The following is a 17,472-nucleotide window of genomic DNA, read 5'->3' on the forward strand; positions in this document are numbered from 1 at the left end:
AATCGTTCGTAATCGCGGACTTGCACGCCTCGGCGTGGGGTGAGCCTACGATTTTCCATCGTTCGCCGATCCTTCGTCGATGATTCGAAGGAGAGAGAGAAGGAGAGAGGAAGGAAAGGCGCGGAAGAAACGTTTAGACTAACTCTTCGTCGAACGAACGGATAATAATCCGTGTGCCATGTACATTCTCCGTTACTGCTGCATCCACGCTACAGCCAATTAATCCGGCAATCACGAGCGGTTCTCCGCTCCACTCCACCTGCTTTATTTGCCATTAAGAAGGAACGTATACCACGCAGGCCGCGCCATTGCGTCCAACGCGAAGGAAGGGAAGAACGATGAAGAAGATGGAGGGTAAGCAGGTCGATTCTCGATCCGACTGATTCGATGTGGGCGTCGACTTTGCGAATGCGTTCCGACGACGTACGAGCGCACGATATTGCTGGAAATTCGGTAACGTTCTCGTATTCCACCATCGTGATAGCAGCAATGATACGACTATCGTTCAAGTACGTCTCTTTCCCTTTTATTTTCTCAAGATTTTCCGCTCGTATAGAATATCGGCTTCGTTTGCGTTCTTATTTTCTTCGTTCTTCCCATACTCGTTCTTCCTTCCTTTTCTCTGCTTCTCTTTCTTGTTGTTCGAGTCTTCTGCGTCTCATCCACGTCCGTTTTGCGAGCCTTCCACCTTGGTGGCCGACTCGGTGCGCACACAGATGTATCGTACCGTAATATGAAGTACGAGTCGAACGTGTTCTCGAGACTCGTCCCATCCCTTCTTTTTGCCTTTGATTTTCTCTTCGTAAAATCTTGTACCTCCGAGGATTGGCTTGCTTAAGAGAACAGAGAGATGGTATTAAAAGACTCACATTCGCATCGGTATTCTGCGATTTCCTGTTAAGCTGATTAACCGAAGGCATCAATCATTCGACTCTTACACAGCTGGTAATTAATTTTAAAGTACGTAAAGTATTTTTGAGAGTCTCGCCTTCCTGTGAAATTTAATTCTTGTACGTTCTTTAGGTCACTTCCGACGATCTTCAGGATAAGAATAGCATTCGTCTATCGTAGAATTTCTTACGATTCAAGAAAATATTAAAAGCTTCTTCGCAAGTACCGACCATTACGATAGAACTTTGATTTTCTCCAGTTTCGATATGACGAATAAGAGATCTTACGTAGGCTAAGACAAAGAGTCAAACTGGGAATCGAAAGGAAGTCGGATAAAGAATTGAGCCCCCAGCGAGGCACAAAGTCGTGACATTTTTTTCGTTGCAAGGTGCATCTTCCGCATGTGTCGATGCAACGTGACTCCGGCTCGTGCTCACCAACGAGGGGAATAGCAGTTCCCTCTCTCGAACTATAAACTCCGTCACTATTTTGATTCCCAGCATTTGGCATGATCGTACGCGCGTCCGTGGTCCCCTCATGCAATATTGATGACCCGCCACGGATCAAATGCCCCATGATAGCCCCCACCTACCATCTCCCTAACCGGTATCCTGATTGCGAAGCGGGTCAGAGCCACTGATTTTCAATGGATGGGAGCCGAATTTAAACTATGATTATACCCCCCGCGTCGTCTAAGTACGGGCCTCGAGGTCGGCCTAATGAAGCTTCTCCGAATTAGCGCTGCGTAAATTGCGCACACTTTCCAACAGGCTTAGATAACGACACGTGCCGTTATCACGAAATTAGCTACACATGAAAGTCGCGATAATTATCGTTAGTTAGGTAACTCGTAATTATTTCATGTACTGTGATCCGATATATACTGACACGAATTTTTCATTCTTTGCTTATGAGTATGTGCATTTGTAAAGTGACTTTTCGTGGGTTCGATACGAGGAAAATGAACTCTTTCAAGCTATTGGAAATTTATCGTGACACGTTCTGCTTCAAGGTAAAGACGAAGAATTATTGGATATTTCCACTACCAACTGCGAGTCACTCTTTTCTAACCTGGTTCAAGGAGGAAAAAATTTCCAAATCTTTGCCCCGCGTTATCAAGCGTGCCGGTGTTTATTGTGTTTCCGCGTTTTGGACTTTCATTGTAAATAGTTCGCGGCGCGCAGCACGCATTTCGAGAAGGCAGGGCCCGTCTCGGATCGATAATGAGATTAGTTTTGATATCGCTGTCGATAAGACGAAGAGGCAAAGGAAAGGGCATTATCTCACGGTTAATATGGCGTTCCAAATTGTATCGTACTTAACTTTAACGCTACGGAAACGCTTCAAATACTATGCGAATATGGTTGAAGTAACATTTAAAAGACACAGTTATATTTTCCAGTTAGCTGAAATCTACTTATTATTTCATTCGCACTATATAAATCTGTTATAAATTTCCTAAAAAATATAACGAGTCAGTGTTCTAATATTCTTTGATCGGCAGTGCGTGAACGACTTAAAACATACTTTATACGACTTTCACAATAACCTGATAGTTGGGTCGGTTTCCCGCGAAACACGCCTCTTATCGACGAAAATCTCTTATTATAGGAGACTCGATAGCCGAACGAGATTCTCAATTTTCACTTTAGCGTGGCCAGGTTTAAATGCTGTTTAATTACCTGTCACAAGCACGTAGCTCGAATGAAAAATATACACGAGCAAAATTAATACGGCAATTAATCTTGCCCGTGTCAGACGCGAAAATTATGATCGCTTTATGTAGCGCTATGTTCGGCTGACAAGAACCCGCCGTAATGTCAGGGTTACTACATTTTTCCGCAAATGGAAAAAGAAACGAGCCACGGATTTAGCTCAGTCTCCGGGATGAGATAAGTTTTTTGCAAAGATACGCTATGTACGATATGAAGCAGCACCGAGAAACGGGACACTCATTCTTACCGTAATATTCCGACGTCACTTCCAGAGGGTGTCCCTTTAATAATTTATTAGCAAGCCTGGTAACGGAACAGGGAGTCCCTGATTGTGTCGTGTCGTCTGTCCCCGGCATTGTCGGGCCAACTCGCCGCGGGTGGTCCTTGACACGATCCCGGTACTTGGATGCTGTAGCTGTTATTAATACCTGAACTGCCGATCAATTATTTATGATACGATCCTTGTCAAATTACTTCTTCCGATGACTTGCCAAAAATATCTTTCTTCTTTCGTTCCACGTTTAACGTTAGAAGTGTCCTTTAATACGCTCATATGCTCATACAAATGCGTTGTTCATAGTTAGTTGGAATTAAAATGATACGACGAGGATCAATAAGTACGCGAAGATCACAAGAGGAAGACGTAATAAATATATTTTTCTTTACTTTGTGACTTTAATGTCACTGTTCATAATTAAATGGAATTTTAATATGACATATGTCTGGGAATTCCAGAAATGGAAATGAAACAACCTGTTAGGAATGTCTTTTAAAAATAATTGATGAGTTGAAGGAGTTTTATGGAAGGCAAAGGCAAGAAATACTTTAACGTACGCATAGTTCTAATAAATCAAGTATGTAGATCTTGGTGACATGGAATGGAATTTTAAAGATACTCTTCTACGGATTTAATCTAAAGCTTGCTCTTCTATAAAAGATAAGAAGAATGTGATTTTGCTACGTTCTTCAACCATGGCCTTCGTATGTAAATCATATTTCTGTTTCAATGAAAGTGAATATCATTAATCATCGATATTACTAAAGACATTTCCATGTTTGTATTGACTACAACAGTAGAAAATTATCGGACATTTTTACTAACTCGATAATTCTAGCGATAAAATGCGTATTTCGAAATCGTGAACGCCGTACACGAGAATTACTTGAAGTTTCTTTAATGTACACCGGCCATAGGTGAAATATTATCAGTTCGCAGGAACGATCATTGTATAGTAGATTCCAATTGCATCATCGATTATTAATGTCGCAGGAGACGCATTAATTATTTCCGCCCGTATCTCTCGAGTCGATCGCACACACGAACGTTCATTATTCGAAGCTATCAATTACGTGTATCCGTAAAAAAATGTTGCTATTAATCGGCCAACGATTCGGCCGTTAGTTATCCGGCGGTGTTTCCTCTTTTAAAATGTTAGACGACTCGATACACATACCTCTACGCGATATCTCTTTCACGCGATTTTCGCAGCCTACGCGATCGAATTTTTCTCGTCTATTTGATTTACACGTGTACATCGATTTGCGTTACTATCTCGATAAATCATTTCCACGGACGTTTATCTAAATATTAATTAAACGGTCGTTGGCCACAGCGAGATATTTAAATAAAGCGGAATATTTTCGCAAACGTTCGCGCTTATCGATTGATAGGGACGATCGCGCATAGACGTGTTACGATAAGGATCCTGGCTAAGGATAAGAAAGACGAAGATCCTCGGTCGTAAATCGAGTTTCGTCGTACAAGTGGCGCGCCTCCCATCGTCGTTCGCGATCGGGCCGCGTGCGAATTAATCCACCGACGGGCCGTACGTGTTCCACGGCGAAAACGTGTGTGCGTGAGTGATACATGCGTATTTCGGGCCGCGTATATAATAACAGGTTGCCAGTACGGGGCCCTCTCCTAACCCCTCGCGGCCTCTCAACCAGTGATGTATGCGCTAATTGTGAGGCCCTTCGCTCCGACTCGAACTCTTCCCCACTGTGTTTCTCTTCTTTTCTTCTTTTCTTCCCCACTGCGCGATTCCTCAAGAAGGTTAATATCGACTGCGATTCAATTTGAGAGCAGGAAAAGACGCGCGGTGGACTGCTCGATCGCGTGGCTGTCGTTGGTGCGCGACTGATCGATTCCATCTTGCAGATGAAGATCGTTCGTTGGCCGGTTGTATCTTTCCGATGTCGTCCACGTTGAACGCTCGTTGCGTAAATTTATTTCCAAGGGGACGTCAGATAAGACGGGTATTCGTTCTTCCTTTCGCCCAAAGGGTTTCGACATCTGCCAGCGCCAGCTACATTGGCAGAATGTATCGGCCGGCCCGAAGCAGGCAATTAAGTAATTAAACAAATCTGTCGAAGGCGTTATGAATGAGTGGACGCACGCCCGTGAGCGTCTTTGTAGGTTGAAAAGGTAGAAACATCGTGTACCATGGCGTACGATATTTTCATCCAACAACTCTCTGTTACGTCTTTGTATACAGCTGCCAAGCAACTAGCGGCGAGTATATATTCGTTCGATGGGAAAGGCAGAATTTTTGTCAAGCTGCAGCTGTAATTCAGTGGAAGTGACAGACAAACTACGCGGCCATAAAACACGAAAGCGAATCTCGGGTAGAAAAAAAAAAAAAAGAGGAAATCAAAAACTAGGCTCTGTTTTACGACGCGTGTCGCACTCGCCATGTCAATTTCGTTGGCGCGCAATCAAGCGCAGACCAAGCATTAACATTGCTCTCACTCCCAAGTTTAATCAAACGCTAACCAGCGGAGATTTAATCTACCACAGACTCCCCCGGGTTTTCCCTACCCACAAAGCGTTTCCTCGTTCACCACGATCCTGAAAGCCTCGCGGCGTCATTGGTATCGTCGTTGCTCGTACGTTTTCTCTCTCTCTTTCTCTCTCTCTCTCTCTCTCCCTCTCCTCGCCTGTTCGATTCGTCGACGTAGGTAATATAATCACAACACTCGGGGTGGCCTCGTTATTTATAGGCACTCTATTTGCGCCAATGGAGCTCGAATTTGGCGACGATATTGACTCCGGTTGCGATTAAGGGACGAGTCGTAAGCACTCGATCCCTAATCTACTCTCTCAGTCTCTCTCTCTCTCTCTCTCTCTCTTTCTCTGCCACCCTAATGTGTCCCCAGGGGATGTTAAACGTTGGTTTTCTTAACGTTTGGTTTAGGAGCGAAACAAAGTCACCGGTTTGTCGATCGGTGGTTACAGGGTCGAGGAAACTTCGCGTTAATTGATCGGTCTCAAATGGGATTTCCGTTTCGCGGATCGTGATAAGGGACTATCAAACAATTTGCGGGATAGATAAGGCCAGCGTCAGCGAAACGAGCGGTCGAATAAATGCACGAGAAAGTTTGAAGCGAGGAGTATCGAGGATGAAAGAAAATTAACGGTGATACGATCGACACGAAGAGCAAAGTTCGCTTCCTTTCGTTTGTACGGCCCACAAAAGTTTCGCGACCCACGTATCGCCAACTTTACACGCCCACGTAATACCCCGTGTCAACGGCGACCAGGTTGCCGCAAGGAAAAAAAAATGCATGCGTCACGTGTGACTTCCGGCCGCGATCAACAATTGCAGTTTGCAGATAATACGTTACGAGACTTTGTCCTCGAGTAAAAATGACTAAGCTCGAACACTGACAGTTCTAGCTACTTGCAATTGCGACAAGCGGTGAAAAGTATCGTGGACAAGGAGACATATTGCGTACGTTTCGAAACGGGCCTTTGCTTTAGTGTTCCAGACTTTGTAGTTACTTTACCCGAGTATCCTACGGAAATATTTATTCAACCCCTTAATTTTCACGTTCGTGACACATAAAAATAATACGCAGAAACGATCAATCTGTGAAGAGTCATGATATGTGCAGTTATAGTCGGTGTATTTGTTACTTGTTTGTGCTGAGACGTATAAAAGACACGCGGAACAAACGCGAGTCCATTTCTGCTGATCTTTCGACGTTCTCTGAATCGACGTCTAAGAAATAAACGATATTAAACTGAAATAATCGAAGAGAAAAAATAACTCGATAATTTTGAAAATAGGTGCGAAAAATCCATTTGATAGTTTCGTAGAAAACAAATAATATACAATGATAAATCTTTCTCGATACGTACAAAATATTTAATCCTCGAAGGGATAAAGGTGCCGCGAGGGATGAAGCTCGATAACCGAACATCGTGCAATCATATTCGAGATATCGTTTTTCGTTGCAACAACATCGCCGCAACAATTTTGGAATCGAAGCACACTCGGTTCTAGTGTCATGCGATTTCCATCGGGAATCACAAATTTACAGACTGCCCGATAGCCATACGATCGTCGCAACATCATTGATGACACGTTGCTGCGTTTCCTCGACGCTCGGAATATCGTGCAACATGCGTTTATGTGCAATAAAACTGGCCAACTGCAGACACCGCGCATCGAGCTGTCATCGCAAAACGAATGCATTTATTTTTTATATTCGACCTACTCTGAAACGACCGAGATAACTTCGTATTCCGCAAAAGAAAAATTGTCGAAACGTGTACGTAGCTTTTGAAACATTCCGGGCCTGTGTCGAACACGGGGGCAACCTGGGTGGTGGTTGTGGTAGGTTTTCGTTGAAAAAATTTCCCGAGTTCCTCGGGGCGGTAGATCGGTATCTCTGTCAAGGTAATTACCAAAGGTTGCGGTGGCGGTACGAGGATCCGACCAAAGATACAAATTTTGGCGCGTGGGCTTCTCGTTTTTCCACAGGTTTCCAACCGCGGAACAGTATTTGGGGTCGAAGTGGGATAAAAAGGTACCGCCTTTCTTCGACATACACCTGCGAATGTTTCTGAGTCGAAGTAAACCTAACAAGCCTGCTAATCGATCTGAAGAATAAAAATATTTCATTTGCTATTAATAATACTGCGTTGCTGAAATAACACGATGAAAAGAACAATTTCAAGTGGTTCATTCCCACTTTCACACATTTCACAGTTCGCGATAAGATCTTTTTGTACAAACGAGATCCTGTGTTCGTAAAACACTTACTCTTTGTCCGAACTTAAAAGTGAACGTATCGCGAGCAGATTTTACCAGTTTGACCGCGACGAAGTCAAGGCGAGACACAACTGCGATGCATCAAATGGCGGGTTGATAAAAAGAAAAGTTTGTCTGAATACAAAGGGTTAAGTTTCAGCATTGACGAACATTTCGTAAGCAACGAAGGGAATAATATATTCCGTGTTGTACTCTGTGTCTAATTGACACTTTGTTCTTGGAAGCGTATGGTAATACATGCACATTTAAATCCTGAATCGTATTTAGACTCGAAGTAGGCTAAAAAGTCTGTAGTTTAGTTCGTCATACACCTGCTAGTATTTCTCAGACTCGAACCAAGTTGTCATAGTAGTCGACTTCCAGGGTATACCGAGTCTCATTTGGTATTCCACGCTGCACGATAGTGTAGCCATTAAAGGATACGGCTAGTGCGCGGATATAGAACGATCAACAGAAACTGGCAAAGTTATCCACGAGAAAATGGAAGATTTACTTTCGCTGTGTTTTACTCTTCGCTGAATCGTACCGGCGATATTTTCCACGACTACGATCGTAGCGTCTTCCGAGAAACGAGTTAACCGAGCATATCGCAGTGTTCGAGTATTTTTACAAGCGAGAGCACTAATTTGCATTTTAATCGCTAGCAACGAGCAGAGGCGATGCGAAAATGTTACCTGTCACCTTGCAGAGAAATTTTAATAGAGCGCGTGGTACAGGATCGATATTATCGCCGGCGGTCTCCTCTCGATTGAGACATCGTCGATGATCTCGATACGGCGTCCGATCGATTTGTAGCGATGGGACAGTTTCATTTCTCGTCGACGCAACAGTACCAATAGGAGCCCTGCCCAAGAAGGTGGAGCTCCACTTGGCGCGAACTTGCCAATTACGCAATTAAATTGTCATATATCCAGCTCGTTGGCGTCATTACAGTGCGAGCGAACTCGGTCGAATCAATCGTACACCGCCGAACGTATTACGCAATTACTAGGATTCAATGTGTTTGAAATTCGAGGGACAAATGTACTTACATTTCTCTTGCCAGCTTTACAATTTTGTCCGCTGTACGATTATCTACAACGATTGCACGCACGATGTATCATCGAAATTGGCATCGGACACTTTGAGAATGTATCTGGTCGGACGGTGCTGGGGCACGAGGGGAAAAAAATCCCAGGCGATTGGTTGTTGGGGCGAGAGTCGCGTTGCTTGGGAATTAAAGGCTTAATTCCAGTAATCTTCGTGTCAGACTGGCTTCTGATCCAGGCCGGATGGCCCGAAGAGTACCGATGCTGGATACCCGTGGAGTCCGACGGTGCTTAGCTAGCCAGTAGGTGCACACACCGAATAATAATACACGAGTCGGAGAGAAATAAGGGGCGAAGGAGCCATACCGACCGAGTAGGGCAAAAGAGGAGGGTAAAGAAGGAGGAGGTGGAGGAGGAGGAGGAGGAGAGATTCGATAATTACTACCGGGAGTCGTGGAGGCGGCCATGGAATCCTCCTCCCGCAACGAGCGCAAACGCGCAATTATTCCCCATCGCCATCCGACGGGATCTCTGATTCCGAGTTTCCTGCCCCGGTATAACGTGCACGCGCGTACGGATAAGGAGCTCCCGGTATTTGATCTTACGTAGCACTCGTTTTCCGCCTTCGCTCGCTCGCTCGATCGGCCGAAGATAAATCTCGATACGATTGCGAGATATTCCATCGTTTCACCACGCTGGGATAAGCTACGGTTAGACGAGGCAGGTAGATTTTGATATCTTTAAATCGAACCTTGAACTTTGCATAGAATAAATGCTGTTTGTTGTACATTATGGGGCGTTGTTGGTCTTTAATATAATGACGAAGGAGCGAGAGAATATTGTGTACTTTAAGAAATATCGCATCGTTTTATCGCGGTAGGGTGAGATATGGTAATTTAACCAGTTAGCTGTTGCGACCACTTTGAAAATTTTGAAGAGCGCGTACCTAAAGTGTGTCGGGAAAAAGCAAGCAACGACGAGTACACTCGTTAAACACAGAGTATATGAGGCTGTTATAAGATAGAATTAAGCTGTAGCGAAGTGACTGTTTAGTTTTTTAATTTTACTACTGACATGTTATAACACAAAATATTTCCTTTTCTTCGTGACGAGTATACTCGTCAAAACAGCTAGCTGGTTAAGTTAGCTGAACTTCGATATACTTTGTTGAAATATCCTGTCTAGCACTTTTTCCATTAATTTCATGTGTTTTTTTTTTATCTTAAATAATGATATATTAAACTGTTACAAAATAATAACCAAATATCTTAAATTGAACGATGTTCTGGTACTCTTTTGCTTACCTGTAAAAGGAAAAACATGGACGAGAGTCATCTTTCTTGGGAACCCTTCAAGTGCAAAGCAAATTGCTTGAAGTATTTTTTAATTATTTCAAATATCCTACTGACACAAATAACCTTATCTTAGCCTATACTTCTATGGCTCAATCGAGTTTTAATCGCCTTCCACCGTTAGGTCGGGTAATTTCCAATCGCATCCTTTAAATACTCGGATAAATTTCACTGCCGATGAAAAAGGAAAATTTCTCCCATGGCATATCTTTACGGTCTAGCGTGCGTGTTCGTCGACAGTTTCTCTTCTTCTTGGTCACGGTCTGACGCTTCTAATCGTCGCTGAATGAAGTTAACGCGTTCTCTCAGGATCTTCAACGGCTCGAAACCGCAAGATTCGCTCGAGTATCGAGTCTCTTAAAACGTTCGCTCCCGCTTCGCTGTAAAATACGATCAACAAAATATCTAATTGCTCGGTGGAAACGGCGCTGAAAGTACGCGTGACGTTCCACCGATGTTTCCCGGCAACGAAGCGTGGCGATTTTTCTTTAGCACGTATTTCTGGCACCGGGGTGCATCCACCCTTTGGACATGTTTGCGATGCAAGACGACCGACATCGGCGTCTTTGCACCGCGTCATGGACGAACGAGTGCGGTCGCGATGGGCGTGGTGGCCCGCAGTCAGAGAACCGTGACGCATCGAGCACACGCTATTCACGCGCACGCACGCACGCGTACACACGAGCACGGGCACGAGCATGACACGGGACACGTTTTATATATACGCATCTGTGGCGCGTGCGTCCACTTCGCGTTCGTTCGTCGCTTTTCCAAGATCGTACACGGTGTACGCCTAAATTCGTGTATATTCGTGATATAATCGAAGTGAGAAGGATTCTTTGACTTAAAATTTGAATGGAAATCGAACTAAATCGAAGTTAAATGAAAATCGAATTGTACGAAGAATAAAGTCGCGCTGGGAGCTCTGATCGCGAGAAAATCGAATTTAAAGACTTGTCAGAGTTATGCGCTGGGTTGTCAATGGTTGTAGATGATCTTAGAATAACCGAAAATATAAGAAGATATGAGAGCTAAGTCCTCCGAAAAGTTTCTTTCGTTTTATAAGGAAATATTGGATGCACAACATTTTCCGTTTTATATTATTTTATCGAATTAGCGTATGACCCATTTTGTTCTATCAAAATAAAGATCACAATATTCGACAGATTAGTTTTCATGTTGGAAAAGACGCGTCTGTAAAAGAAAGACACTTTTCGGACAACCTAATACTTCAGTATCTCTTTAAGTGTACGAACAGTTTAAACGAATTGATTTGTGCCAATTTCACGATTTCACGTGTATATTTCCAACATTTGACGCTCTTTTTTTAAATCGGAATACGCACTACGAAATATGTATTTACATGGAACCATGAAATCTGGTCATAATGTCACTATATGCTACGGGTTTAAGTCCACATTGTGCAATACGATTTTTGTCAGACGGATAGAAGTTTCCGAAAAATTGCAGTTAATCTGCATCCCTCAGGCGAGAAAAGGAAGTCTCTTGACGCGTACTCAGGTTAGACACGGACAATTAGAGGTAGTTTGTCGAGGCGATCCTGTGGAAGCTACACGCGTACCAAAGTAATTCGCGATCCGAGTGAGCTCGATGACCGGTGATTTGCACTCAACCTTGGCAATTCTCTTTTAAAATCGCCGAGTGATGATGACGCGTGACGAACTTAATAAATTCAGTCGTTGTCAGGGCAAAAAGCGTCATTACCGATCGCGCATAAATCCTTGGACGCATTAATGATAAAACAGCGAGATTTGCCAGATTTTTGGTCATCTCGTGGACATTTTCTCTGTAGAAGGGTACGTTTCTCTGATAACGATGCTTCTTCGCGTTACTTCCATATGCGTATCGCCGTGATCGTCTCTGGACGTGTTTGTAGTAATTGTCCCACTGACACGAAAAGCAATTTCTGTAGTAACGGTATAAGAACGTAGTGTCGATTCGTTCGTTTCGTGACGTAAGCTCGTTAGTGAGTCCCTAACGTGCATGCCCCACTAGTGGCAGAATAATTATGGAAAATTATCGTCCCACGCTGGACTGGAGATGCTCGTGAGGCATGAAAAAAAAAAAAAAATACCAGCTATCGTAAATCACGTAAATCGCTGCATCAAAGGAATACCACAGCCCTCCTCAAATTAAACGAATAAATCCGTTACTTCTGCTTGGGAATCTGCTTGGAGTACAATTTTATTTCGACGACTTTTTAGGAAAAAATTCCAATCCTATGTACCGTCGTACCCACTCGCTTAGGTTAAGCGAAAACGCTTTATTCGAAACTGTTACTCGCGATCCTGCATATCCGGTTCGAAAAGCCATGAAAAACCAAGAACCCACGCAGTGAAGTACGCGAGAATCGAGATCTTTATCGAACGAACGTCTCGACGACCGTACAAGCCCACGTTGTACCATCGAAGACTCTTCTCTTCAACTATGACTCGACTTGCGTGGAACACGCGTGCCTATTCAACTTACACAGGTGCTTTCGACCCGTCAAGCGCCTGTAAATCTTTCGACACACCTTGTTTCGTAAATTAGTCTATAGAAATCCCAGTCCCTTTTTAGATATTAAAAACACTGGGTTCTTAATCTTCGTGCACATCAATTCTTTATCTAATTATTTGCTTGATTCGAAATATTTCTTCGAACTTCTACTCTCATCCTCTTCTAATCAAGTCATTTAATTTCAAATGGTACAAACCACTTGAACTTGACCACTTGAAGCTTCATGGTCCGAAAGCGTACTGACATTTACAATGTTGAAAATCGCGAATTTCTTCCCGTTTTGTCCAAAGACGAAGGTTTTTCTTCTCGTTTACCGTCGTTGATGGTCGATCTTTAAAAGGGTGTTCGACACCCGCGGAGTCCAGCGACGTACCACTCCCAGGGTTGACTGGGTTCGGTGTCAGTCGTAAGTAATGACAATGCGATGACTGGCTGAGCGCTAAACACCTGCATTCACCACCTTATCTCGCGGATCCCGCTGTTAGGACAGGTTTTCGCTATCGTTAGCCGTCCTCGATGATAGTCGGTGTTCGTCCGGGACCATCGCTTTGGGTGGTCTCCCGGTCAATGGTACGCAACTTTGACGCGTCTCACGCGTCCTCCTCTGCCATTGTAAACGACGTGTCTCACTGTCGACCAAGCTTACGACTCATCCCACGTTGAACGAACCGAAATTCGAATCCTGCTCCTTTCTTCCTTTTTCCCTCAACTTCGAGTGATCGCTTCTTCGATCGTTACTCGTCGGACAGTCATCTACAACAACGTAGCGTAATTCTAACTGGAATTTAATCGAGATTTTTTTTGAGAAGATCTTGAAAACTAAGGCACGCAGTTGTAGCAGTTGTACCTATCTATCAAAACTAAAACTCGATTTAATTTAAACCGAATTTTAGTTGCTGCCTTATTAAACGAACTTCTGGAATATTAATTAGCCTTCCTTATCCGAACGTGAACTCCTATTAGGTTTCTACTCTTATTAGCATATGAAACGTGGTTTCATTGGAGTTTGAATTTGTCAATATTATTTTTACGATTCAGCTTCGTCCTATCGTTAATTATCAAGCATATCGAAAAAGATTATAAATCGGTATATTCGACGTTAAGAAGATTTAGACTTATGGTGACATTAATCCACGACCAGAATATTCGCGCGATTTCCTTACGCGAACGCAGCTTTGGGAAGAGGTAAGGTAATTTTGGTAACGTGAAATTTGCATTTAGGAAAGGTTAACACTTTCTTAATGCGCAAATTATCTCAAAGCGATGTATGAATAAGGAAATTACAACAGCTTCGTTCTAGAACTTTTTGAATTTAAGGGTTGATAATTTTTTTTTGAAAGATATAAATCTACGATATTTTGGAGAAATTACGAGCAATAAAAATTTTATTATGTAAAACGACATTTTACATGCACCGATCTAATATTATATGAAACGAAACATCACTCCATCAATCATCATCCAGAATCATCGAGCTCCTACCATATGAATTCTAGTTACGCTAAGTTCTAGCGAATTGTTTCTCGGTTCTGATAAATCAATTTTTGTCGTATAAGAAACAATTGCAGAAATTGTCAAGCTGGACGATGCGTTCCAAAGCCATCGAAGTCGGCGAAGTGTACCTTATTCCGAATAATTGCTGCTTCTTCTTTCACTCGATTTTGGATTCGCGGCAGGGAAACTAATTGAGACAATTCGTCCTTAGGCTGATGCAAAAGGGAGGGAACCAGGTTCTCGAGGTACCCTCTCGTATTTACGACGTTCAGCCAAAAGTTTGGAGACCCTCGAAAGGCTCCGCTTTAATAGCGACACGTTTTCGCGAAAACGGAAGTAATTAACGGTGTTCCTTCGTTGAAGCGTCCCCTGTCGCGGGATTGACGATCGATATCAGCGACGATTCTGAATTCCGGCTCTCCCTTGTCGTCCCCCATGACGACGACACGCACACCTTCATCTTATTGATCTGACATCTACGTCCGTGTTAATTATACCGCGCGTTATCGTTCGGCCGATATCGTTGCTCTAGAAACAATTTGTTAGAGGACAATATTATACTTTTAAATTATATGTAGGAAGCACGCCGTCTCGATGTTACTAAGGAAGCCGTGCATGCAAGAAAAATTGCAACAAAATCTTGTCCCTTTATCATGGGAATTTTATAAAAGATGTCTTTTCGAGTTGTGTCGTTCATTTTTCGATTATTACCATTACCATTGATCAACTCGTTAATCATCGATCTTGTTTTTAACATTAAGATTATTAGAAGGAATTCCAGCAATTCGTTGAATATTTCTTACATATACTCTACGCGCTTTTACGTTTCCAAATTTTTGATAAATTCACAAAAATCCTCCACCGAGCAAATTTTTGCTCGTCGTTAAACCGAGAAAGCGTATGGAAATTCATATTTTCGTGGTAAAACGCTGCTGAGTCTATGGAAGAAATGGAATCTATAGAGAAATTCATCCCCCTTACATCACGTCGAATACTTTACTATGCACGCTTTGTTTATTTTCGCGTGTTATATATTTCATACATCTGTGCACCTTTACATTTCCCATAAATACATAAATGTCCGTAAAGTATACGTCGTCAATTACGAAGGAACTACGACGAAATAATTCACTCGTATCGATGAAATTTGACGAGCAAAGATACGTTCACCTTGCGTTTCCTTGGTTAATTGAGAGTTTTTAAACGGAGGAACGTCACTACGTAAGATTTAATGGCGTCAGTTTTTGGAGAATCGACGCGTGCGAACGTCGCAGGTGCAGTCGATTCGGCAAGCAAATGGTACGTACGTACGTACGTAGCCGCAGGGACGACGACCATCGTCCGAGTTCACTTCCTGGGCCCGTTGAATATTTATCGACGTTCGTCTTGTTTGTAGTTCGTCGTGGCTTGCTTGAATTTAAATATCGTAGCTTTCCCCGTGTGTGCGAGTCTCCTTCTTCGCCTCCATTTTTCCTCGACTGGTACTCGCCAGCTAGTATTATTTATAGGCACGGCGTGCGTGTGCCGTTCGCCAAGAAACGTTCCGGCTCTCTTCTAGTAAAAGAAAAATCGCGAAAACATCGTGTGCCTGAATAACAAGCTGACAAGTCCAGCTATGTTTAGAAATCTCTCGGTGCAATGTAACGTATCGTCGGTGCACGTGACTTATAATACATACGTCGTCTGTATTTATTTGCGATCGAGCGTAATACATACAACGCAAATGAAACCATCGCGACGTCGATAAATTCGAATTTTTATTTCATTCCTTTCTATCCCATCCGCTGTTTCGTATTCTCGTAAAGTGAGAAAAGATTTGATCGCTTGAGCCACCTCAGGAGATATCCCGATAAATTTATTTCTGCAAAACCGAACGACATTTTAAACAAATAGGATCCTTCCGAATTGAATTACTCGATTATCCAATTCGACTAACCAATCGTGAAATCACTGGATATTGCCAAAGGACATTATCGTAAATCGCCGTAAAATCTGCACGTACTTAGCAAACTCGATACGAACGTTTCAACAATTTCGTCGACGTTTTCCTCGCTTTTCGAGGGTCATGGAAATCATTTACCGTAAAAGCACCGCCGCATCGACCCTCCGTCCTGAAAGCTCTTGAACAAAGCTCCGAAACCTCTTCCAGAAACGCTGCCCTTTAAACCGGCGAGGAAGCGCTTGGCCCTTTAACGACTAAAATTCCAACGGCAGGAATTGGTTCACTGACGCATCCGTTTTCTACTCTTGGAGGAATAACGAGATAGAACATGGTCGCGTAAACCGCGGGATTATTGCGCGGAATTTATCCCGGGAGGAGCGTTGGCGTGGTGCACCAGCTAAAAATTTACCGCGCGCAGACTACCCTTGGCGCAGTTTCGCTTCTACCTTCCCCCAGCTGGGTAACGAGACGAGACGAGTCGGGACGCAGGAGCTCGAGAAAGGCATCGTGAATCGAGGCAAAGGCAAGGGTACACGCAACGGAGTTTCTTCTCCCGCGGGAAGGCGTGGTCGGGAGACGCGCGACGTCCATTTGTCTCGTGCGCCTCCCGCACCAGGAACGCCCTCGCATCCCACGGGCATCGATCACGTCTTCCTCTTACCAGCCGCATCGTACCGCGCCTGTGTACACTTTACGCGCACCTACCTTCCTACGTGTACGTACACGTACGAGTACTAGAACGTTCGCCACCCCTCTCGGTCCCGCTTCCCTCTCCTGCACAACGAGAGACCCCGACACATTCTGCCCTTCCATCCATTCGTCCGTCCACGACCGAGGAACCCAGCTTTCGCTACACTTTGCTCGGGATTTGCAGAGAAAAATACCGTGAAGCGATCTTACTTGAACCACTGCCGGCTCGATATCCCCGTTAAGCGTTTTAGCTTTCGAGCGAGTAACAGACGATTCTTCGGTCTACTTATTTTCATTTTTTAGCTACCAACGTTACTCTGGCGCAACGCTAATTTTAAGGATAAAGTGTAGAGAGAAAAGGAAGGATATATGAAAGTCAGGCTTTTGGTGTTTTCGAGCACTGGAATTTTTTCATTCATTTTACTTTGACGATTTTACGTTTAACGCTTTGCACTCCTATGTCGAGCGTAACTCGACATCAGTTTTTATCTCAGCAACTCTTTTGTCGAGTCCCACATTCTTTCAGTCTCAGCTTTTTTTTATGAAACGTGCGAAAGAAAACCAGGATTGTATCCTGGAAATTGTTTCAAGATATATCATACGCTTAAAAATTACACAATACGACAATAGTGTGAATAAAACTGATATTTGGGTGGATTTGTTTCTTCCTTTATCTATTTAAATTGTCTTATTTTGTAGTTAAAATAAATTTTAAATAGTCTTATTTTGTAGTTAACGTAAATTTTAAGCAAAACACTTAAAAGCGTTGGCAGCTGCTGGTAA

The 17,472-nt window shown here is 43.3% G+C and overlaps 1 protein-coding gene across 1 annotated transcript in view; it reads left to right on the plus strand.

The window, feature by feature from the left end:
* The first annotated feature begins 1,842 nt into the window (after window positions 1-1,842).
* The window catches only part of LOC117237960 (transcription factor Sp9-like), a 71,609-nt gene continuing 55,979 nt past the window's right edge, over window positions 1,843-17,472 (plus strand). Inside the window, exon 1 of the mRNA XM_033502421.1 lies at window positions 1,843-1,903. Within this exon, the coding sequence (XP_033358312.1) occupies window positions 1,853-1,903 (51 nt within the window). The 5' untranslated portion in view covers window positions 1,843-1,852. The remainder of the gene's footprint in view (window positions 1,904-17,472) is intronic.

The sequence above is a fragment of the Bombus vosnesenskii genome, unplaced genomic scaffold (genome assembly GCF_011952255.1).
Source record: "Bombus vosnesenskii isolate JDL3184/JDL3185 unplaced genomic scaffold, Bvos_JDL3184-5_v1.1 scf7180000013417, whole genome shotgun sequence".
In the NCBI taxonomy this organism is placed as follows: Eukaryota; Metazoa; Arthropoda; class Insecta; order Hymenoptera; family Apidae; genus Bombus; species Bombus vosnesenskii.